Genomic DNA, 24,294 nt, shown 5'->3' on the forward strand with positions numbered 1-24,294 from the left:
TTAAGTGTATGTCCAGGGGAGCTATATAGGTTAAAGAGAATGTGATGTACTGCACTAATTCAATAAGCAACATAGCAGGGTGTGAAAACGAAGAATGAAAGAAACAGGTTTTGGCCAAGATATAAAGTGTTTGTCTGACTTGTTCCCACCAAATGTTAGGACAGCTTCTATTGACAAGCAAAAAGGAGCATCCATGTTACAATGTTACAGAGAGCTTAGCATCATCACACTTTAAGGTGTATTACAGAATGCTTGACATTCACTCTGCCTCTGCACTGAAAATACAAAAGAAGCCAGAAAACATTCTCCTTACCTGTGCTCCACATGCACAGTAGATCATAGGTCACACTCACTGCAAACTGCATGCCCAAGATAGCAGCGTCTAAACTCCTTACCTGGTAGAATCGGGGCAGTGCTCTAATTGCATTCATGAGAACTTCAGGTTCTAAATTGATGAGTTTCGTTTTCTGGTTGTTGTTCAGAAAATGTAGCTGCAGGGTGATGAGTTTTGCAAGCCGGGAACACCGCAAGGACTGCCGGACACAGGATTCCTGCCAGACAGAGGTAAAATGCTCATTTTGGTCAAGGGTATTAAGAACATAGGATAGGTCATTCCAATGACCACAAGGCTGGGAAGGGGGATGAACTCCAGTGAGGTTACAGGTGATCATTACAGACATAGGGTGTTTACCAGTTACCAAGGCAGTGAAGGGGGTGGAAGAAAATGTGCAAATGCTTCAGATAACTGGAGATCCTAGCGATTGAAGGCAGTGATCCAGTGAGCAGCAAGGTAAGAGATTCTGGTGACGGAAGCATATGGGGAAGTCTGAAAATGAACATTTGATGAACTCCTCTAGCACATTGGTGCAGTATAATATTGAGTAGGTACTGCATACTGCCACGTTTAAACAACTGTTTCTTGCGAATGTGAGGTGAGGATTTAGGCTTTACTGCGCATGTAATTGCAATGAAATTTCTTTGCTTGGTGTGTAGCCATGCTTGCCTCCACATCTCTTGCTTCTGACCTGTTTCCCTTATGGCATGTGTAAGCGTGTTTAAGGCCCCTGCTTTCTTAGTAAAAGCGGCATTAGCAGATGGAAGTCATCATACTGTAAGGGTGCTCGCCTGCCTCAGCCCATCTGGGAACCTCTTGAGGCGTATATTCAGCTCCACTAAATGTACCACTTTATGCTGTCCTTTCTGATAACACTGTTTCAATGTGCAAGAACGCAGCTGATATCAAAGACGTGTATAGTGGGGCTTTATTTCCATGCTTGTAACATTGTTTCAGTACAATTTCTTGCCCTGTCTGGACCTCCCCTTCCATTGAAATGCATGTGTTTCTTTGGGTAAAAGAAAACGGTGCATGGAGGGAGGGGGTGCCGAAGTCTCGTACTGTTGTTGGTCGTTTTGTCCTGTTTGATTTTTACTAATAAATTGTTCATCAATCCACGGTAATAGTCAGTGGTCATTTTTACATGACAAGATTGATGCATGCAACGTCAGATTCCCGCTGCCCTGCGGCCAGGTCCAGGGGTCACCGGGCGCACCTCCCAGTGATCCCCGTGGGCCCTGGAAAGATGATTTTGTCAGAGGGGAGAGCTGGCAGGAGCACCCGGATACTCGGGGAAAGTGGGCAGAGCTGATGCGGAAGAAGAGCTGACTGAACATCACTAGTTGGTGAACACGGGTAAGTGCATCAGTTTACTGTCATGTCTTGAATAGCATTGTTTGAAATGGGCTGGGATAGGTGTTTGTCTCTGGTTAAAGAATTCTGAAATTTGAATTCTGAAAACTGTAGCGATTATCCGAAGATATAGGAGGAAAGGGACCCGGCTTTATTTATTTATATGGTGCCGAAAGCCTGCATGCATCGGGGTGCCATGAACACAAACACAAAAGTACACCACAGAGATGGGACAGGAATTCAGCTGAAGCTTAGTCTAAACAGAGGAGTGTTATTGAAAGAGCAAGGTTTTAACTGTCGGCAGAATCTTTTGCAGTCCTCTATTAGATGTCTTAGGTCGGGGGGAAGTGAATTCCAAAGCCTAGCTGAGGTGACCGGGAATGGCCTCCCAAGACCATAAGTCTGCTTAAAGCTTGGATTGTTCACCAACATTAGTGTCGATGAGCATTCTTGTTGGTTCATACGAAGACACCATGTTTTTAAGGTAAACTGGTATAATACCGTAAAGGCATCTTTGAACAAGCACCGCTGCCTTGAATTGGACACATGCTTGGACCGGAAGCCAGTGTAGATCATGTCGACTTCTGGTAATATGTTCTCGTCTGGTCTTTCCTTCAACAATGCGCACAGCATAATTTTGTGTTACTTGTAAACTTGGCAGGCTCCTTTTATTCACGCATATCAATGGAGCGTTACCAAAGTTGAGTCTAGAGAGTATTATTGCCCTTGCAATAGAAACACAGTTGGCCTCAGAGAGGAAGGGACAGGTGTTCTTCAGCAGACAGAGGTAGTACGATCAGTTTTTTACAGTCTGATTGATATGCACTTCAGGGTTAAGTGAGGGCTCGAGGTGGAGCCCTAAAGTTGTAACCTTCTTGGAAAATGCAATACTGCAGTCATGGCTCGAGAAAGACTAGTATCTATGTTCAAGTTTAGACCTGGCCTGAGATGAGCCAAAAATCAGTAACTCTGTTTTATTCCCATTCAAACACATCAAATTATGTATCATCCAGGATTCGATCTGAGTGTAGAAATGCTCTGAATTCCTTGTGTCAAGCTCTTAGTCTCCCAAGAGTTCAAGGACCAGCTGAGCATCATCAGCATCGGTGGTGAATAAAGCCTCCAACTCCTAAGAGATCACACAAGGGCCTGATGTAAAGATTAAAGAGTGGAGGTGACATACAGGCAGACAATCGGTGATGATGGCGATGCGGCATCTCCTCAGCAGACTTTTGACGTGCAGAGTAACAGAAAAGACTGCACCCAGTTGATAGCATCCGGGCTGCATAGCCTAACATCATCACTGACTGATGGTCTGGCTACCCCCACAGCCTCACTGAGTACCAGGCTTGTCCACTACCAGTCACCGCTGCACTGCCTCCGGGCCTACCACGCACTTAGGGGCTGTAACTGTAACCCTACAGTCCCCTGTCTCTTTGCACTTACTTAGAGCAATGCTGCCCTGATAGCCCTTCCCCTTTCTCCTCTCCCTGGCACTCCCCCTCGGCACTCTGCGTTCGCACTTGCATGATCTGCATGACACAAGGCAGAGTAAGATCGTTGTTCTGTCCTCTCTCTGTCTTCCCTCCCTTGTCTTGCAGCGACTAGAAAATAGTTACTCATCGTAGTTACTAACGTACTCTCAGTCCATAGTCCCCTTTCCTCCATACTGCATTAGGAGTCCCTCGATAGGGATGGGAGACAGAACTTTTTTCACCAGAAAAACCTTCTTCCCTTTAAATTTAGAGGCGCGGCCCTGCGAGCATGCACTCCCCTGACTCCGCCCACCGGCTCCACTCCTCAGTCCCCATTGACGCGTCAACAATATTTAACATTGCCTAATGACACTAGTATTATTAGGGGCGGAGGATGGTGGGACGTATGGAGGAAAGGGGACTATGGACTAAGAGTACGTCACTATGGTGAGTAACTATTAATTACTCTTGCGACTTGTCCCCTTTTCTCCATACTGCATGGGCGATTACAACTGAATGTAGCCCCAGGGTGGAGGGGAGACCCTCCCTAAGCAAACAGGTTCCTTAGAACCGCCTGTTCGAAGGCCGTGTCTGACTTGGAGCCAGCATCCAAACACTAATGCTTACAGAAAATCGAAGGGGTGGCCCAGGTGGCTGCCCTGCTGATGACTTGCCACAGAACCTGCCGTTTGGCATGCAATGGTCGTGGCCTTGGCTCTGACAGCGTGGGCGTGCATGTTAGTCGGCAGCGGCTTGTGCTGCCCCTCGTAAGCCTCCTTGATGGCCGAAACCATCCACTATGCAATAGAGGCCTTGGATGCCTGATACCCGGGCCTGGATCCCCCGAAGGTGATAAACAGTGCATCCAACTTGCGGAAGCCCTTGGTCCTGTCCAGATAGAATTTCAGAGCGCGTCTGGCATGCAGACGATGCAAGACTCTCTGAGCCTAGTCCTTGGGGTCAGCAAAAACATAGGTAAGACTATTTCCTCCTTTAGATGGAAAGCAGAGGAAACCTTAGGTAGGAACGTGGGGTGAGTCCGCAGGACCACCTTATTCCTGTGAAAAGTAGTATAGGGTTCTGAGGCTACCAGAGCCTGGATCTCACTGACTCTGCGAGCAGAGGTGAGGCCCACTAACAAAGCTGTTTAAATAGTGACCAGCCTGATGTCCGTGGATGCCATTGGCTCGAAGGGTTTGTGCGCCAAGGCGCCCAACACCACATTGAGGTCCAACACAGGGCATGGATTCTTGATGGGCGGGTAGAGCCTGGAGAGGCCCGCCAAATGTCTCCCGACTATTGGGCTGGAAGAGGAGAAAACCTCCTCCTCTGAATTTCTGTAGGCCATTATGGCTGCCAAATAGGTGCGGCTTGTGTCCACCTGTACGCCAGAGTGCGCAAGGTGTGCTGAGAAGGAGAGCACATCATCTAGCATGCATGTAAGGGGGTCGATCTCCTTATAGTCTGCCCAATGACAGAACCTAGTCCATTTACTCTTGTATTGTCTCCTGTTAGCCTTGCTCCTGGCGCCCTGAATGATTTCCAGGTTAGCCTGCGATAGGCTCAGGTGCCTGGGTGGGACCTGCTCAGGAACCACGCTCTGAGGGCTAACTTCTGTGAGGTGGGATGGATGACCCCGCTCCCCTGCTGTGCCAGGAGATGGGCTGGCCCCATCAGAATGTGAATGGGTGGTCTGTCCATGAGGCTGAGAAGTTCGGAGAACCACAATCTCGCCAGCCACCATGGAGCTATCAGAATGATACTGAGGTGACAAGATTCCTTTATCTTGCGGATCACCCTGTGGATCTGGGGTGTGGGAGGGAAGGCATACGCTGTCATGCCGTCCCACTGTATCTGGAATGTGTCACCCAGGGAGCCGGGGCCCTGCCGCTGCCAGGGCGCGAACTGTTGGCACTTGCAAACAGATCCACCTGAGGATGCCCCCATCTGCTGAAGATCTCCAGCAGCACCTGGTCGTTCAATTGCCATTCGTAATTGTCCGCTCCCAGTCTGCTGTGCCTGTCCGCTTCCAGGTTGGACTCCCCCGGATGGTGGACGGCAGTGAGGTAGATGTTGTTCTCCAGGGCCTATTCCAACATGTACCCCCCTGCTTGTTGACATAGTACATGCTGGTGGAGTTGTCGGTCTGGATAAGGACGGTCTTGCCCCCAATGAGCGGAAGGAAAGCTTTAAGACTTAGCCAGATGGCCGTCAGCTCCAGCCAGTTGATATGAGACTCCTGCTCCTGCCGGATCCAGGATCCATGGATGCTATAGCGGTCCAGAGTGGCTCCCCAGCCTTCCAGGGAGGAGTCCGTAGTGATGGTGACCTGCGGGCCAGCTGCCAGAAGGGCTTGCCCGTCCACAGTTTGCAGTCTCTGGACCACCATGTGAGGCCCGAGAGGAGGGATGCTGACCGGCTCCGCTTGGGAGCCCTTCTCCTGATTCCATGAGGCTGCGAAGTGCGGCTGTAATCTCCTCATCCTGAGTCTCGTGTGGGACACGGTCAGTAGGACCACTGCCATGATATCTATCAAGTGTTGGTACCACCAGGCTCAGTCTCTGCTCTGGTAGTGAGCAGTGGCTCGCTTGATGGCCGTGACCTAGTCCTCCGAGGGAAAGACTCTCTCGGAGCTCGTGTCCCAGATGAGGCCCAGGAAGGTCAGGCTCTGCGTAGGCTGCAGCTGAGACTTCTTGAGGTTGATCGTAAACCCCAGGTCGTGGAGTGTGTTCATAAGCACGGAGGAAGTGTGGATAACCGCCTCCGGAGATCTCGCGCTGACGAGCCAGTCGTCCAGGTACGGGTAGACATGGTGGCCCTGGGCCCTGTGGAGGGCTGCCACTGCATTCATGAGCCTGGTAAATACCCAGGGGGCTGAGTTGAGGCCAAAGGGTAGCACCTTGTATTGGAAATGGCAGCCCATGATCCTGAAGCGCAGGAAGGAGTGATGTGGTTGCCAAATCGGGACGTGTAGATAAGTGCCCTTCAGATCCACGTAGCACATCCAGTCTCCCCTCTCTAGTGTCTCCGCAATGAGTACTGGCGTAACCATCTTGAATTTTTGAAGAGGGAGGGAGAGGTTAAGGGTGGATAGGTACAGCACAACTCTCAGGTCAGCCTGGTTCTTTTTTGTATGTCGAACATCCTGGAATAGAAGCCCAATCCTCTCTGGGAGGCTGGGACTTCTTCCACTGCCTGGCTCTCGACGAGCGACTGAATTTCGGTCAACAGAGTTGCCGTCCCAATTTATGGGAGGGGAGGAGAGGGAGAGACCGGTAGGCGGTACGCCGAGGATACTACAGAGAGGATCCATGGGTCCAAAAAGTTCTGGCGCCAAAATTGCATGTGAAAGGCCAGGTTGCCCCCCACCAGAGACATGTGGACCTGAAGGGACACGTCATGCTTTCTTTCCCTCTGAAGCTGCTGCAGAGGAAGGGGACTGGAAAAAGCCCTTAGCGCCCCCCCCCTCCCCCCTTTGTTGTTTGTGCCGGTGCTGACTCAGAGCAGTGAGGCCCTCGGGTTCTGATTAAGTGAGACATATGTGAAGTCTCTCGGGATCTTAAACGTATTGCTAATATAAGACGTCCACACCTCCTCTGATATAGGGCTCTGGAGTACACAGGTAGTCGGGCAAGTAACTCTTCTCAGAGCAGCCCAAACCGAGCGTCTGTTTTTACATAAGTTACATATATTGTTTTGATTATACCGTAAGTGTATAAGATGTTTGAGGAGGATGGGGGGGTCGATTGTGTGTTGGGAGGAGGGTGTGTGTGTGTGCCTAGATAAGGAATCTGTGATTTGCATTTGTGCTGCACAGGCACAACACCAAGACAATCTCTAAGCACAAGGACTCCGTCAGGCTCAGACAGCCCCCAGGGCCAGCCCTCCCTGTCTCAAAATAATATACTCCTCTCGAGGGAGGTGCGCGGGGTGCCAATCTCTGGAAAAAAGGTTCATTCTGAAAATAAAACACTATAAGAAAAACACCACCGCGTGCATACAGCAGCAAGACACTTTCTGTGACCAGCGATGTGGGCCTGAGTGGACATGGGCGAGCACCGCTCATGGCACAAGCAGCCGTGGTCTGTGGAGGTAATTAGGCGCCTGCCTAACCTGTATCAACTCATTATGCTGAAGTTCTATTATGTGCACGAAACAGTGCTTCCAAGCTGCAAAGTGGGTGCCAGCAGCCATTCTACCTGGTATTAAGTGCCCTTTCCCTCCCGGAATGACTTTCTATAAAGTGTAAAATAGCCCCTGCGAACATGTTAAGGTATCTCCGAAGGGGGACATGAAGAAACCAGGACCCTGGTCATCCCCACTCAATCTGATGGAGGGATCCAGCACCCAGAGGCCAATATACCATGAGGATACACTACATTACCTCACTACACCCCTTACTGAAACGGAGTCACCCTGCCCGATACTCGTTCCACCCACTGCACCTCCATGCCCCAGTCAAAATCTTGATGCAGCGATTAAAACAACGCCGCCTCAAAAAGATTCCAACGAAACAGCAGCCTGCAACTTGTGTCATGTCGGCATTGCCACGTGCATAAACAAAAGAAGCGCCCCGCATGTAGGTAATAAGACAAACCCCCTTCCTTTTTATTTCAATAAACGGGCCGTCCTACTATACAAGCAATAGTGTGGAAAAACCAAACCACCCGCAATGGCCAGGAGCCTAAAGCAGCCAGTGCCTTTTTAACTCCACGTCAAACTTGCCATCCTCTACTTTTCTCCTCCCTGCCACAAATAAACGACTTTGACATCGACACGGCCGATCCATCTAAAAGCTCCCACTTGTTCCTTCAGGGCTACAAGGCGGGAAAGGATAAGCTTCCCTGCCACTTGTTTGCCCGGGGCTGCGAAGAGGACGAGTCTGAGTCTTTCTTCTTCTTGCTAATTTTATCCATCAGCAGTAATTATTGGATACCAGGCTTAAGCCTCATTACTTCATTTTCTCAAGTTGTATGTAGTCGTGAGTTAGGATTCTTATTGGTCTGTGTGGACTTGTCACAGTAGGGCTGATTTCACAGGGTCTTCACCGTGATGGGCAGCGGGTAGCGGTCGTAAGGGTTTGCAGTGGTGGCAGGGAGTCTTCTGATCAGAGGGTTCTGATCCAGTCCTTGGCAGAAGTTCTTACTCAGCTTCGCTAGATGTTTGTCCAACAGCTCAATGTCCAGTTCTCTGTGAAGGTCAGCTATCCTTGTTGTCACAAGCTTCTCTCTTTCTCACCTGTTTTTCCTTGCTTGTGGTCTTCTTGGATGCGACTTCCTTCTTCCTCACTGTCCGAGACTTGTACAGGTTGGAGCGCGAGCCTTCGGGTTCCAGCGTGGGTAGCCGGCTGCCTAAGCCAGATAGCGTTCAGTATCCAGGAATGTTAGCCACGAATCCAGGAAGGAGGAGAGGCAGGTGTCCTAAACTAAGAGGATGTTCGAGACCCCTCGGCACGAGCGCAAGACGGGGTCCGGGATGTTGGATACAACTAGCGGGTAAGGTAAGAATCTGGAAGGGGGTTCCAGGAAGGGAGAAAAAAGGATAAGAACTGGAGATAGCAGGGTTAACGGACTCGAAACATACGTCTAGCAACTCCAAGCAGTTGCGTTGAGAGGCGCAGAGCTGTGGGGGCGTGCCTGTTTTCTAGGAAGCAGAGTGTTGCGCGCAAAGGCTAGAGCGCAGCGTTTCTGGGCTGTCGGCCATCTTGGAGGAGTCACTGAGCTCATGCCGCGGTGCATCATGGACCACGAAGTCCAGAAGGGCCGAATTCGGTGGTTCATGACACTTGTGAAGAGTGGAGCTCCAGACTCTATCCGCAGGGCCTTGTTCTGAAGACTTTTATGGCGTCAATCATAGAAGGTCATCCATGCTGGCGAGGCATACGTCAGGGTAGGTCTGATGATCACCTTGTAGAATTGATCTTTGTCCGGAGGGGCATGGATTTGGTCTTCAGGAGTGGGTACAGCGCTGTTGGTCTTCAGGAGTGGGTACAGCGCTGCCATCTTTACTGTTGCCTTCTGCTGAGTATTCTCGATATAGCTTCTCCAGTTGAGTTTCCTGTCCAGGGTCATACCGAGGTAGCGGCCGATGGTCTCCCCATTGATGATGATGTGCGGGTGCTCCTTGATCTTCTTTCCGGTGAACAGCATGGCAGTTGTCTTGCTGGTGTTGAGTTCTATCTGTCAATCACTGTACCACGTCAAGATGGTATCCAATGAAGCTTGCAGGTTCTCTGCCACTTCCTTTTCGCTGAATGACTGGGAGATGACTGCAACATCGTCCGCAGCCGGTCTTGTGGAGATCTGTCGGATGTCGTTGGTGAAGATGTTGAACAGGAAGGGTCCCAGGTTCGATCCCTGTGGCTCACCTGTTCGGATGGGATGTGATGAGGACCTCTCAGACCGCATGGCGACATGGAAGGTGTGGTCTCCCAGGTAGTTTGCAATCGTCTTCACTGGGTAGTTCAGAAATCCCAGGCCGATCATCTTGTGCAGAAGTCCCTTGTGCCAGACTTGGTCAAATGCTTTGGCGACATCCAAGAAGATGATTCCCGTGGACTTGTTGATGTTGAATCCGTGGCTGATGATGTCCACCACTCTCAGCAGCTGATGGGTCATTGCATGCTCCTTTCGAAATCCAAACTGTTCCTTTGCTAGTAGATTCCTTTCGGATGCGATAATCTCTGAGGCAGGCGAGGGGAACCTTCTCCGGGAGCTTCGATAATCAAGAGAGCAGGTGATGGGGTGGTAGTTTGCAGGATCCCTCAGTGGTTTGCCGGCCTTTGGCAATACGATGACCCTTGCTTTCTTCCAGGATCTCGGGAAGTGCGGAAGTCTCATGTATGCATTGAAGATCTCTGTGAGATGCTCCATTGAAGCCGGGTGGCGAAGTTCTTGTTTGCCAGGTTGGTTATTCCGTCGCTCCCTCGTGTCATGCTGTTTTCCAGCTTCTCTGCAGGTCCTGCTACCTCAGAGAGAGCTTGTGCACTCCTTGATATCTTCAGCACCCATCCCGGTTCGGTCTTCTGCGAGAGGCTTCTCAACTTCTTCCTACACTCTGTCCGAGAGCCAGCTTGCCTTGTTCAGGGTGAACGAAGCCTTCATTATCTCTGCGAGGACCTCTGCATTGTCCTAGTTTCTGCATGCGAGGTGGATACGTCCCTGGATTGGTTGGCTTGGCTCATTCTTCCCAGTCAGGCGACAAGCCATTCCCCACACTGAGTTGTCCGCCACCTTCAGCGTGGCTGTTGCAGCCGCCCACTTCTCTCCACGGTGCTATCTGATTTTCTCCTGCAGGAGCCTTGTGAGCGTTTTTTACTTTTGCGGGAGATCAGGTGTGCAGAACTTCTGCAACTGGCGTCGGGCCCGGTTCTTGTCAGCGAGTGACTGCTGGATGCCTCCTGGTAGGTCGTAGATGGAACATCGGTTTGTCTTCTACTTCGGAACGCTGCTCTCGACTGCCTGCTGGACTGCTATCGTGAAGTCTTCCACAGCCTTGTCGATGCCTTCCTTGGTGCTCAGGGTGTTAGGTGAGACCTTGCTGTTCAGCTCTTCCTTGTAGCGGCCCCAGTCAGCTCTTCTGAAGTTGTACCACTCGTCCTGCTGGTAGGGTTCCATCTCATCTCCCACAGTGATTGCTACTGGGTTGTGGTCTAAGGCCAGCTCTGCCAGCATTTCCAGGTCCACAGAGTTTTGCAGGTTCCTCAGTAGCACGATGTTCAGAACAATTGGGTTGCGACTTGCTGCACCTGGATAGTGCGTGTGCTTAGTCAGACCTACTACCACACAGTTGTTCTTCCTGGAGTATGCCAGCAGTGTCCGTCCCCTCTGGTTGGCAGTCCTGGAGTTCCAGCATCGATGTTTGGCATTGAGGTCTCCTCTGATAATTGTCGGAACAGTGGAATCCAGCAGAGCATCCAGGTCTCCAAGGTCCAGCTTTGCATTTGGAGGGGAGGAAGTTGCAATCAGACAGAGTGGTTCTGTCGCAGTCTTGACATGCACTTCCAGTGGCTTTGATGCTTCTGATGGGTGGGAGTGCAATCTCATGGTGGTCGATCGCCGTCTTCACTATCACTGCTGTCCCCCCTCCTTTAACTCCTGCTGGTCAGTCGGTCTGGTACACTCTGTGGTTTGCCAGGCTCAGCTTCTGAGTTCCTTGCAGGTGGGTCTCTGACAGCAAGGCAGCACTTATGTTTCTCGTTTCCATCAGGTGAAGTAGTTTGTCTGTCTTTTTCTGGATACCGTTGGCATTCCACATGACGATGGTTTAGCTGGGTTTAGGACGAGCATTGTCACAGTCGTCATGGTGGGGTCGATGTTTAGCTCTGTAACAAAAGCTGCGTTCTACACAATTATGGTGTTCAATTTGATGGAGCTTGCTATCCTCTCTTTTTCCCCACATCGCACGCAGCGTGGCTCCTGGTGGCAGAAGGCGGATGTGTGGCCAATGCGCTGGCAGTTGAAGCACATGAATGGTCCTCGTCTGCCCTTCGATGCATCTGTGGTGAATGTGCAGCTGCACAGCCGTGTGATCTTTGTAAGGTCAGCAGATCTTCCATCGCTGGTTGGTGCCAGGGTGACAAAAAACAGAGGGAATTTCCTGCTCTTGTCCGCCAGTGAGGTCAGCTGTACAACACTTCACTGGGAGGCAGTGCTCCGCAAGCTCCTCCGAGATGTCTCCAATGCTGGTGTTTGCCAGGAAGCCACTGATCCCAAACCTCTGGGACCTCACTCGCCCCAGTGGGAAGGTGTAATACTACAGGCCCTGCTTGGTGAAGGGGTCCGTCACGCTCCTGTAGTCCTCCACTGTGGTGAGCAATATCTTCACGTGCTCACCATGAGGCTTCATCGTGAAGGTAGGGAACGAGTCTCCACAGGTCCAGACCTGTAAGCATCCCCCTGGGCCCCAAGCTGGTCCCTCAGGAGAGGGGAGGTGTTGAGTAACCCTGGCGATGGCAGTGCCAGAGGGGCAGCCTGCTATGCTGGCTGTCGCCTTATAGCGTCCTCTCCAGGGTCTGGCCATCCAATGACTGCTTTCGTGCTTGCCTTTATTTTTTTGCAATTTTTGTTAGCCCGTTGTATCTGGCACAAACCACAGAGCTTTTACAGTAGCACATGTTGGAATCAGACAATGGGGGAGAGAGGTCGCAGACAGGGACCAGAGGAGCAGAACCTACTGACAGAGGTGGAGAAGAAGCAAGGTACTGACTCACTGCAAAATATTAGTAAAATAGAGCTTAAAAAGATGACCTTTCAATCCAGATTTGTCAAACCCCAGCTTGCTGCCTTGTTCATTTAGTTTTTTTTTCAAAGTTATTCCCATCTACATTTGGTGTTCTTACTAAACTCCCTTAGACATTTGGAATAGCTAGAGTGCCAAGTCACCTAGCATTCTGTCACCAGAGTCCTCTGCACACAAGTTTCATGAGTCACAGAACTGACGTGTGCAATGAAAGGTACTGGCTCCGGACCAACCTCTCCATGCATATGTAAGCGCTGGGTGCATAGGTGCTGGTGCCCGTGCATATGCGTGGGCCACACGCCCATGTGGGTGGAGAGTTAAGCAAATTATCCAGCAAATTGGGGACTGGACGCATAATGACAGTGAAGGGCTTGAAAGGACTCCTCGCTGTCCATACAATGTTAACATTTACAGTTCTGTTTCAGAGATGGAAATTGATTTAAAAAAAACAATAGGCAAGCTCATGCATAGCCTATGCATTTCTAATTGAGGCAGATCAATCAGGAAGGAGCCTGTAAAGGCTTTATTTGTATCACCCTTTCCCCTTCACCTGAACTGTGACAGGAAACCTCTAATTCACAGTGAAATAATTGCCGGGAATCCTGTATTCCTAACCTGCACCTTTCTGTAAAATAGGGAATAGCTCTGAATGTAGCCAGAATGGAGTGGCCTTCAGGGAACTCTGGAGATTTCCATGTAGGCCTTTTCACCCCAGGCCTCTTTTGTGTGGTAACCTATTTTATTCTCACATTTTTAGTTTGGGCTATTAGGTGTCGCTTGAGACACCTATAACCTGAAACTATTGCATTAGAGTACAGATAGGGAGAAATGGGTTCTGAGGAGGGACACAAAGCTTGAAGATGTTGTTAGGTTATTTGTCTACCCATTGACAACCCATAGTCATGCTAATCTCTGGCATTCCCACCCAGTTCCTGCCCCTCCCCGCCCAAAACACCTCCTAATGGGAACTCTTTTAGCTCGTTTTAATCAAACGCACTAAACGTGCCTGAGAGTGATTTCTCAAAACAGTTTTCTGAGAGTTAAGGTCTTAATTTGAGTTGTAACCCCCAACCGGTGTGATAAAAATGTCTTAATCAGTTCAAGCACTCAGTGTTCTTCACTGAAGTCATGTAAAAACAAGCACTGGCAAAGCCAACAGTTTTGGCTTGTGTATACATATTAGCCATGTGACAGGCACTGCTATTAGATGCCCAGGTACTCACACCATTTCGCACTTGCTACCATCAATGGCCAGTTAATACCACCACGGCTGTGCCTGGCAAGTGATTTTCCCATGCCTACACAAAAGCCCAAACTGTTGCCATTGCCAATGCTTTTCTGATTGGAAAAGGGGTTGCCTTGCTGAAAATGTGTTATATGGGACCACTTAATTATTTCCAGGGCCTCTTTTGGTTACAAGACCACCCCTGAGTAGTGTATGAAAGAATGGGAGGAGGAGGAAATGCATCAATTGAATGAGTATGAGTAAGAACATAAGGGCAAGCACCTTGTAAGTTCAATAGGAATCGAGAGGCAGGCACTAACTGATTCAGAGTAGCCAAATTATTAATCTAATCTTTTTGAGCAGATAATCGCTCACCAACGCAACATTCTGCTTTCAGAGCGTGCCAACCTACCTTTGCATAGCTCTCAGCAGCGTCGATCAACAATGTCAGCGTTTTCATCAAGGACCCTATCAACAGTGGCATATTTTCGAGGGAATCTTCTGGAGAAAGGCAAAATTACAAAGTAGTTTAGCAGTGTATACAGGGAAGAAGATCCAGCAAAATAACAGACCAGAGGGATTGTATAAATAGAGGCAAAGGTAATGACTACTTTTGCAGCTTAGTTGGGTTATGGCATAACACGATTTGCACATCTAGTTGCCTATCCAGAACAGGCTTACAATTTTGAAAGTGTTCCCTTCGGCATATAGTTTGAGGTGTATCTGCAAACAGACTCACTGCAACTTCAGTACCCCAGAATCCTTTCTGATTCAACCCCATTGTCAGGCAGTCTAGTGGAGCCATCACAAGAAATCTGTTTTCCTACTTTTAACACCTTTCATCTTGTGTAGAGTTTGCCATGACGGATTGCCTTGAATCTATAACAGATATCAAGTTGTACTGTAAAACAAGTATCAAATGTAGCTGAAATCATTTTGTAGATGGACTATTTTACAAATTGACAAGCTTTATATAGTTCTGCTTCTAGTATAAGGGGACCTTCTTTTACCAGAACAGGTTTGAAGGTAAATATTATATATAGATTTTTCCTTTTTCAAGATTGCTCACATACATTTTTTTCCTTTTTAGTTTTTATTCATCATACACTATGGTCTTAAATGTACATTTTAGCTCCATAATTTATGAAAACATTACACTTAGATTGAAATGAAATGTATTTGAATTCACTAAAAAAGGTAAAAAGTTATATTTCAATAAAATTAAACACCCTGCTGATCTGAGGGTACAGGCATCCCATATTTTACCAAAAATAAATCCAACGCACATAATTACATAACTATAGGGCAACAAAAATAGAGCGTGTCAATATCAAAAGCAAATATCCCATTTGAACCCGATTCACATTCATGAGCGTGTGTTAGGAAAGCTTTTCTTTTTGCTTCTTTCACTCCATAGACATCCATGGAAGTCCCAACTTTTAGCAGTTTTTTTTTCTTTTTACTTGTCTTGACTTTTGGGGGCAACTGAAGCCTTTTTACTTCACTTGTCTTTCTGAGCTCATTTGTTTTTGGAGCACTGATCAGTTTCTATGGCTATCAGGCAGGAAAACAGTCAATGGGCCTCATTACGAGTATGGAGGTAACCATGGTGCTGTTAGCGCCATGGCTGCTCCATACCGGGCTCCAATACTGGGTTCCTTCAATGGGGAATTACTGGGTCATTCCAACATTGGAGGACCCGGTAATTCCTCCTTGAAGGAGCCATTCCCCATTCCCAGTTGAGCCCCCCCATAATGAATGGGGAGGGAGGTAATAGCGGGCACGTTACTAACATCCCGTTATTAGCTCCCTCTTCCCCTCGTGGGACCCGGAAAGGACGCCTGGTTTTACCAGACGTCTGTTCCGGGTCCCGCAAAGGGAACCTCGTAATAGGCGCTCCCGTAATGAAGGGTGCCGGTCCCGTACCGGAACCCTTCATTACGGGAGTGCCAGGGTCGTAATGAGGCCCAATGTCTCTGTTTATTTTACATTGCACTCTTCACCTTACAGTGAGTTGCGGTTGGGATACTTAGTGTCTCTTTCACTTTGTTTTTGCTACTTTGTGGTTTTTGCATGACGTGTCCAAGATGGGCTGGTGGCAAAAGATCATTTTCCACCGTGACTCTTTAAAAGTAACTAAAGTGTATTACATTTTTGAATAGAGAACAATGAGACCGTAAACACCATACATAAACAAAGTGGGCTAGGGGCCTCCAAGAATCACTGTCTCGTACCAACCTACCCATCCCTATCTATCACCCATACCACTCAGCCCGAACCCTCCCCCCCAAAGCATAGCACACATAACAAATATGTTTACATTACATGACACAAACAGTCAAACCAGAGGCAGTTCTATCCGTTTGGAAGATCTCCCATACTTATCAAAGAAAGGTAGCCACCACTCTTCTATGTTGCATCTAGACTCATCAATTAAGAAAGTAAGGCATTCCATGGATTATATAACTCGCACCCTTAGTAACCATTCTCGTTTTGACGGCACTGCAGGTCTCTTCTATTGCTGCGCTACACAGCTTCTAGATTCTACCAACAAGGTATCGGACATGCGATTCAAACACAGATCCTCCTCATCTCCGTTGCAAAAACACAACAAAATCAACTGGGGTGAGAAGGCCCTGGGGATACCATACAACTCCCTTACCCATGACATAACGTTCATCCAAAACATCTGTATCTCCTCACATTTCCACATTTGCCAGAAGCTAGCCTCCCTGTACCCAGATGCCTAACATTCAGAATTCATCCACGGGTACATCCTTGCCAACTTAAGCAGAGGATAATGCCGCCTATGTAGTAGCTTAATGGTCTACCATCTGTACTGCAAGGACAAAGTGGCACGTGAAACCCATGGCACATCCTGCACCAAAGCTTGTCAGAAGTTTCCATGGCCAGATCTTTCCCCCAATTAGCCTTCACTGTACAATTCCTTTACGGTTCAGCAATCCACAACTCCCTATATAAACTAGCAATCAGGCCTTTAGTACCCCCCCTTTCTGAATCAAAATGGTTTAGTTTAGTTTGTTTCCTTGTTAGGTGCTTATACAGCAAGTAAATACTGTTTCAAAGCGCCCACAGGGCAACAGGGAGGGAACATGAGATTGCAGTACAATTAAAATATACATTAAAAAAGTACAATGGGGGGGAGAGAGGACAGCCGAACCTACTATGCCTTGTGAGTAGTCAGAATGTGCAAGTGCCGCAGGAAGAGGGCAGTGGGGTAGGTGCTGAGGTGTCAGTGCTCAGGGGTGAGCCACTGATGAAGTGCAAGGTATGGTAAGTGCTGTGCGTCCAGGAGCCACGTTGGATGGAAAAGTGCGAGTCTCCAGTGTGGAGGGTGTGCCGAGGCAAGTGCTGAAGGTAGACAGAAGCTGGGGAGAGTGAGAGATCAGGTGCCCACGAATGCATAAGGGTCCAAGCCAATAATCACAGCAACTGTGGGATTAGCAGAGGCGGCAAAGAGGAAAGTCTTGAGGAGCTTTCGGAACTTAAGAAGGTCCTGCTAAAGACGCAGAGGGAGGGGGTGACTGTTCCATAGGAGGGATCCAGCTGAGGAAAAGGAACAACCTCCTGCTCTCCGTTTAGTGAAACGCTTTAAACACAGGGAGTTGGTGCCCGAGGAACGAAGAGGTCTTAAAGGAGAGCTTTTTGTAAGAGAGAGTTGTAGATAGAGTTGTCCCAGGCCCCAGATAGCCTTGTTGATGATCCAGGGGATTTGAATTTGATCCGTGCAGCAACTGGGAGCTAGTGGAGACTTTTTAGGGCAGGAGAGATGCAGTCCATGGGCTTAAGGCCAAGGATAAGTCTTGCTGCTCTATTCTGGATTAGCTGAAGGGGTCGCAGAGGGGAAGACGGGAGATTGAGGAGGAGGCTGTTGCAATAGTCAAGCCTAGTGAGAACCAGTGCTCGGGAAACATGAAGCTTCTGGGGGAAAGTGAGAAAAGGGAGAATTCCTTTGAGAAGGAAGAGTTGAAAGTGGGACTTCTTGGCAATGTCCGTAGTGTGAGGGAGGAAGGAGAGAGAGGAGTCAAAGATGACTCCAAGGTTTCTGGCTTTACCAGACGTCTGTTCCGGGTCCCGCAAAGGGAACCTCGTAATAGGCGCTCCCGTAATGAAGGGTGCCGGTCCCGTACCGGAACCCTTCATTACGGGAGTGCCAGGGTCGTAATGAGGCCCAATGTCTCTGTTTATTTTACATTGCACTCTTCACCTTACAGTGAGTTGCGGTTGGGATACTTAGTGTCTCTTTCACTTTGTTTTTGCTACTTTGTGGTTTTTGCATGACGTGTCCAAGATGGGCTGGTGGCAAAAGATCATTTTCCACCGTGACTCTTTAAAAGTAACTAAAGTGTATTACATTTTTGAATAGAGAACAATGAGACCGTAAACACCATACATAAACAAAGTGGGCTAGGGGCCTCCAAGAATCACTGTCTCGTACCAACCTACCCATCCCTATCTATCACCCATACCACTCAGCCCGAACCCTCCCCCCCAAAGCATAGCACACATAACAAATATGTTTACATTACATGACACAAACAGTCAAACCAGAGGCAGTTCTATCCGTTTGGAAGATCTCCCATACTTATCAAAGAAAGGTAGCCACCACTCTTCTATGTTGCATCTAGACTCATCAATTAAGAAAGTAAGGCATTCCATGGATTATATAACTCGCACCCTTAGTAACCATTCTCGTTTTGACGGCACTGCAGGTCTCTTCTATTGCTGCGCTACACAGCTTCTAGATTCTACCAACAAGGTATCGGACATGCGATTCAAACACAGATCCTCCTCATCTCCGTTGCAAAAACACAACAAAATCAACTGGGGTGAGAAGGCCCTGGGGATACCATACAACTCCCTTACCCATGACATAACGTTCATCCAAAACATCTGTATCTCCTCACATTTCCACATTTGCCAGAAGCTAGCCTCCCTGTACCCAGATGCCTAACATTCAGAATTCATCCACGGGTACATCCTTGCCAACTTAAGCAGAGGATAATGCCGCCTATGTAGTAGCTTAATGGTCTACCATCTGTACTGCAAGGACAAAGTGGCACGTGAAACCCATGGCACATCCTGCACCAAAGCTTGTCAGAAGTTTCCATGGCCAGATCTTTCCCCCAATTAGCCTTCACTGTACAATTCCTTTACGGTTCAGCAATCCACAACTCCCTATATAAACTAGCAATCAGGCCTTTAGTACCCCCCTTTCTGAATCAAAATGGTTTAGTTTAGTTTGTTTCCTTGTTAGGTGCTTATACAGCAAGTAAATACTGTTTCAAAGCGCCCACAGGGCAACAGGGAGGGAACATGAGATTGCAGTACAATTAAAATATACATTAAAAAAGTACAATGGGGGGGAGAGAGGACAGCCGAACCTACTATGCCTTGTGAGTAGTCAGAATGTGCAAGTGCCGCAGGAAGAGGGCAGTGGGGTAGGTGCTGAGGTGTCAGTGCTCAGGGGTGAGCCACTGATGAAGTGCAAGGTATGGTAAGTGCTGTGCGTCCAGGAGCCACGTTGGATGGAAAAGTGCGAGTCTCCAGTGTGGAGGGTGTGCCGAGGCAAGTGCTGAAGGTAGACAGAAGCTGGGGAGAGTGAGAGATCAGGTGCCCACGAATGCATAAGGGTCCAAGCCAATAATCACAGCAACTGTGGGATTAGCAGAGGCGGCAAAGAGGAAAGTCTTGAGGAGCTTTCGGAACTTAAGAAGGTCCTGCTAAAGACGCAGAGGGAGGGGGTGACTGTTCCATAGGAGGGATCCAGCTGAGGAAAAGGAACAACCTCCTGCTCTCCGTTTAGTGAAACGCTTTAAACACAGGGAGTTGGTGCCCGAGGAACGAAGAGGTCTTAAAGGAGAGCTTTTTGTAAGAGAGAGTTGTAGATAGAGTTGTCCCAGGCCCCAGATAGCCTTGTTGATGATCCAGGGGATTTGAATTTGATCCGTGCAGCAACTGGGAGCTAGTGGAGACTTTTTAGGGCAGGAGATATGCAGTCCATGGGCTTAAGGCCAAGGATAAGTCTTGCTGCTCTATTCTGGATTAGCTGAAGGGGTCGCAGAGGGGAAGACGGGAGATTGAGGAGGAGGCTGTTGCAATAGTCAAGCCTAGTGAGAACCAGTGCTCGGGAAACATGAAGCTTCTGGGGGAAAGTGAGAAAAGGGAGAATTCCTTTGAGAAGGAAGAGTTGAAAGTGGGACTTCTTGGCAATGTCCGTAGTGTGAGGGAGGAAGGAGAGAGAGGAGTCAAAGATGACTCCAAGGTTTCTGGCTTCAGAAGATGGAGCCGGGGGAGAGCCCAAGGAGGGAGGCCAGAGAGATGCGAAGAAGGAGGGAGCAGGAGTCCCAATCAGAAGGATCTCAGTTTTGCTGCCATTGAGGCAGAAATCATTGGAAGTTCACCAGGCCTGGATGGCAGATAGGCAGTCAGGGATGAAGGAAGGTACGAGTGAGTCAGCAGGAAGTCTGAAAAAGGGTTGCGTGTCGTCTACATGACAATGGAAATTGGGAGAGAAGGAGGAGGTGAGAAGTGCCAGCTGAGCAAGGTAGCTATAAAAGAGCCAGGGGGAGAGGATAGATCCATGGGGACACCACAGGTGGAAAAGGAGGTAGGAGAGGAAAAGGTGCCCAAGATGACTTGGGAGGAGCGGTCAGTTAGGAAAGAGGTCAGCCATTCCAGTGCCCGTTCCGAGATACCCAGGGTATCGTGGAGCCTTTGTATGAGGATGGAATGTGTGACTGTGTCAAAAGCGGAGGAGAAATCAAGTAGGAAGAGGACAGCTAGGCAGTTGGGAGTCAAGGTAAGCGAGCAGTTCTTCACAGGTGTTCAGAAGAGCAGTTTCAGTGCCTCTGAATGCTCGGAACCAGATTGATGATCGTGGAGACCACCACCAAGTTCTGTGTGCGAATTGAGTAGGGGCAAGGCCAGCTTCTCCAGTAGTTTCCCCAGGAAGGGGGGTGATTGAAATGGGGCGATAGTTGGATGGGCAGGTAGGGTCTACTGAAGGTTTTGTCAGAAGCAGGCGCACAAGGGAGTGCTTGAGGGCGGAGGGGAAAGAACCAGAGGCAAATAAGTGGTTGCAGAAATCAGCGAGTGTGGGGGCAAGAGAGCCAATGTTGTCCTTGATGGTTCTGCACAAGCAGGGGGGGGACCTTTCTGGAAGAAGCCTTCATAGAGTGGACAACTCTGGTAACTTCATCAGGTGTGACAGGGGTGAAAGAGGAGAACGCAGAAGGAGGAGGTGGAGTGGCGAAGGGAGGCAAGGGGGAGGGGGGTGGGTTTGGAGGGTGAGTATCAAGGGTGATCAGGATGTCCTGAGTTTTGGCGGGAAAGTGTGTGGCCAGTGCATTGCAGAGGGCCTGGGACGGAAGAGGGGAGGAGGAGACTGCAGAAGGTTGGCTAGCTCCCTGCAGATTTTGAAGAGTTCTGCCATGTTATTGGATGCCCCAGATACCCGTGCCTAAATGTGGGCCCTTTTCTTGGCACGGATGGAGAGAGAGTTCATCAGCCCTCTATGGAGGTTGTCTACCCATCGAGAATCTGTAAGCACTCCCTTCAGCTGCATATAACGGAATATTGACAGGTTTCCTATCCAGAGGAAACCCCCCAGCTGCCCCATGGACAGCAACTGGCCCCTCCCACAGCTGCCTCGCCATACCCAAGCCTGCCCCATACCATGTTTGGAATCCCAGAGGTTCATGAATTACATCCCTTGGCGCAGGGGTCCATATACAACTTAGCGAGGATGGCCAGGATGTGAGCCATCGCAGACGCCACAGTTCCTTTCACAAAGATCTCGGGAGGATAGCTCAGGGGCAACACTATCGCTTTGGAAGCAAGACGACATGGAGCAACACAGGTTCGATCCCTGGGTCTGCTCTTAGAAGCCTCTGGGTATTAAGTGCGTTATAAATAACAAATTAAAATTACAATTACAGATCCTTCAACAAAGGATGTTGTAACAACCGTCCAGGGAATCTCATTTGAGGGACCCACAAACACTCTGCCAGACACCGGGACCAAAACTGCATTCTCCCGATGAAATCATTGTTTAGAAGTCTGCAGTTGGAGATGGTCCACCATCACCCTGAATTGGGTCGCTGTGTAATATGGCGATCGGGAAATCTCCCCCACCCCACCTCAAATGGGAGTCTACGTGTCTCATAGACAATCCTCAGTCACGACCCCTTTAACAGAAACTTCAACATAGCTCCCTGAACCATCTTGAGAAAGGTTTCAGGCACCACACTAGGCACCATCTGAAATAGAAACAAAAACATGGGCAGAAGTGGCATTTTGATACAACTGAATCTAGCCATCCACAAAAGCTGCATTCTCCCCCATCTATCTATATCCTTCCTAACCTTTGCCCAAAGAGCAAGGTAGTTTGCATCGAATAGGCTGCTTAGATCCTTCGGAATTGGCACCCCCAAATACCGAAATCCTCCCTCGACTACAAAAGGCAGGGTTTCAGATGCTGGATTGTAATGTAATGAATTTGTAATGGGTCATTTATAACGCGCTTAATACCCAGAGGATTCTTAGCGCGGACAATACTAACTAGAAAATACTGTAAAAAACACTGATGTAGAAGAAACACAAAATATGGACAGATAGAATAGATGCAGCACTCTGGGTGATGGAACAAGGGTAGAAAGGCAGTACAAATGCCACAATGTTCGAAGAGATATTTCTTCAATTTGCAAAAAGGGATACAAATGACCTTGCCAGTCATTGGGGCCCAGAGATGGACGAGGAGGGCAGATATCAGTCAAATACTTTCTGAAAATGTCCTGGGGGTCTGACAGCATCAAACCAGGCTTCTTTGTGTCGACTGAGGTGCCGGCTCGGGTCACAGATGCGGCAGTCGCAATAGTCCAGCGGCAAGCTGATGTCAAGGCGAGGTTTAACCGAAGTTTAGCTGTGGTCTCAAAGTGTCTACTCGAGCGGTGCAGATTGGGCAGTCACAATGTCTGGTTCAGCGTTCGAGAATCGGCGGCGGTTGAACTGACACCAAGATCCGCAGGCAAGTCAGTTCGATGCAAAGGTTTGGAGGTCGCAGTTCGGAAAACCCCACGGCTGGGTCGGTCGACTCACGGGAATCGCAGAAAAGAAGCTGGTGTTTTGGGCAACGGCTCAAGCAAGGCAAGGCAGAGCTACTTCGTAGTTCGAGCTGGGGCAACGCAGCGCTTTTCCTGCCGTGGTGCGGTGGCGAACAAGGTCGAACAGTGGACGGCAGTTCGAAGAACAATGGACGCCTAAGTGCAGAGTCAACGGGTCCTGCTGGATCACTCAGTTTCAAGGTGTGCAAGAATCACGGTTTGGAGTGGGTCATCGCGTCGACAACAGGGATCTCGACTGTTCTGGCTTCCAGGTGCTGGGAGTCCCACTCCAGGGTCTCGAGGCACAATGTCAGTCAATTTCTTGGGCTCCCAAACACGGGGAGCCTGGCACACACCTTCAGGGACCTGCAACACAATGAGGTCCTAGGCATAGGGTACCTGGCAGAGAGGCATGCTTATGGTCCAGCATCAGTGTTCACCACCAATGGTCCCTGGGGTTCGGCAGAGGACAGAGCTTGATTCTGCCTTTGCAACACCTGCCTCCACCTCACAACTGGAGGACTTTAGTGAGGACCGCTCTCCCAGCTTGGTCCAACGAAATCTTCAGGATGACTCAAGATGAGTCCAGATGATTCAAAGAAGTTGTGGGGGACACCTTCTTTTACAGGCAAAGGTCTCCAGGTGATTGGACTAACGATAGTCTGCTTAAGTGGTCCAATCCCTGCTCTTGAAATGTGTGGAACTTGCCCTTATGATGTTCCCCCTAAAGTGCTTTGCTCCAGAGGAAGTGCAGGACACGGGAAAGAGAAAGAGAGGCAGAGAGAATCAAGATGGCAGAACCCTACCCAAAACTGTGCAGATCTCTCTCTGGCTACTAACCCTGTCCCTTTCATTCTCAATAGAATCAAAGGATCTCTGTGAATGGGTGTGCCTCTTGGTTTCTGCTCCCAGACCAGCATCCTGTGGAGTGGCTGTCCCATGGAGAAGGGTGTTACTTGCCCTTACAAAGGAACACAGTGAGGCACCCCACCTGGTTAACTTCCTGCCAGTAGGGCAGGGTCCATTTTATCTGAGGGAATACGCACCTCTTCCACAGCTGAACTTGGCCCACAGGGCAGACACATGTGCAATATCAATTTAATATGCCTCGGATAACTTTGAGGTGCTGGCCATCACACCTAACTCATGCATGACTTATATTTACAGTTCTATGTGCCACCAGGACATCATCTTCAGCGTTGTGGAACAGGGGTGAATATTTTAAATGCAGCCACTATGCTGCAAAGACTTGGGTGTCACTGCAGCTGTCAAGAGAGGACCTGTGACCTCTGAACCTGCTTGTGCCACTGGTGGAGCAGGTGCTGTAAATCAGGATACTGATGCAGCAGGGCACAAGTACACACTATGGCAGGGGAATCTGACTGGCAGATTTCCATTTTAAGAGATAGAATTACCCGCATCATTTTATTATTTAATACAAATCAAAAAAAGCCAGTGCTTTCACGCCGTTGCCAGATGGCAATTCATCACAAGTATCACGCCGGGTTGTGGTCAAACTAGCCCAGAGCGGAGCAATGTCCT

General features: G+C 49.0%; 1 protein-coding gene across 1 annotated transcript in view; it reads right to left on the reverse strand.

Annotated features, from left to right (window-relative positions):
• The window catches only part of SPG11 (SPG11 vesicle trafficking associated, spatacsin), a 1,688,331-nt gene that overhangs the window by 63,058 nt on the left and 1,600,979 nt on the right, over positions 1–24,294 (reverse strand). The window contains exons 38-39 of the mRNA XM_069624201.1: positions 14,040–14,128; positions 396–551 (exon numbers count right to left, since the gene is read on the reverse strand). Coding sequence (XP_069480302.1) covers positions 396–551; positions 14,040–14,128 — 245 coding nt within the window. The remainder of the gene's footprint in view (positions 1–395; positions 552–14,039; positions 14,129–24,294) is intronic.

The sequence above is a fragment of the Ambystoma mexicanum genome, chromosome 11, assembly GCF_040938575.1.
Source record: "Ambystoma mexicanum isolate Mex_15411 chromosome 11, UKY_AmexF1_1, whole genome shotgun sequence".
Taxonomy (NCBI): domain Eukaryota; kingdom Metazoa; phylum Chordata; class Amphibia; order Caudata; family Ambystomatidae; genus Ambystoma; species Ambystoma mexicanum.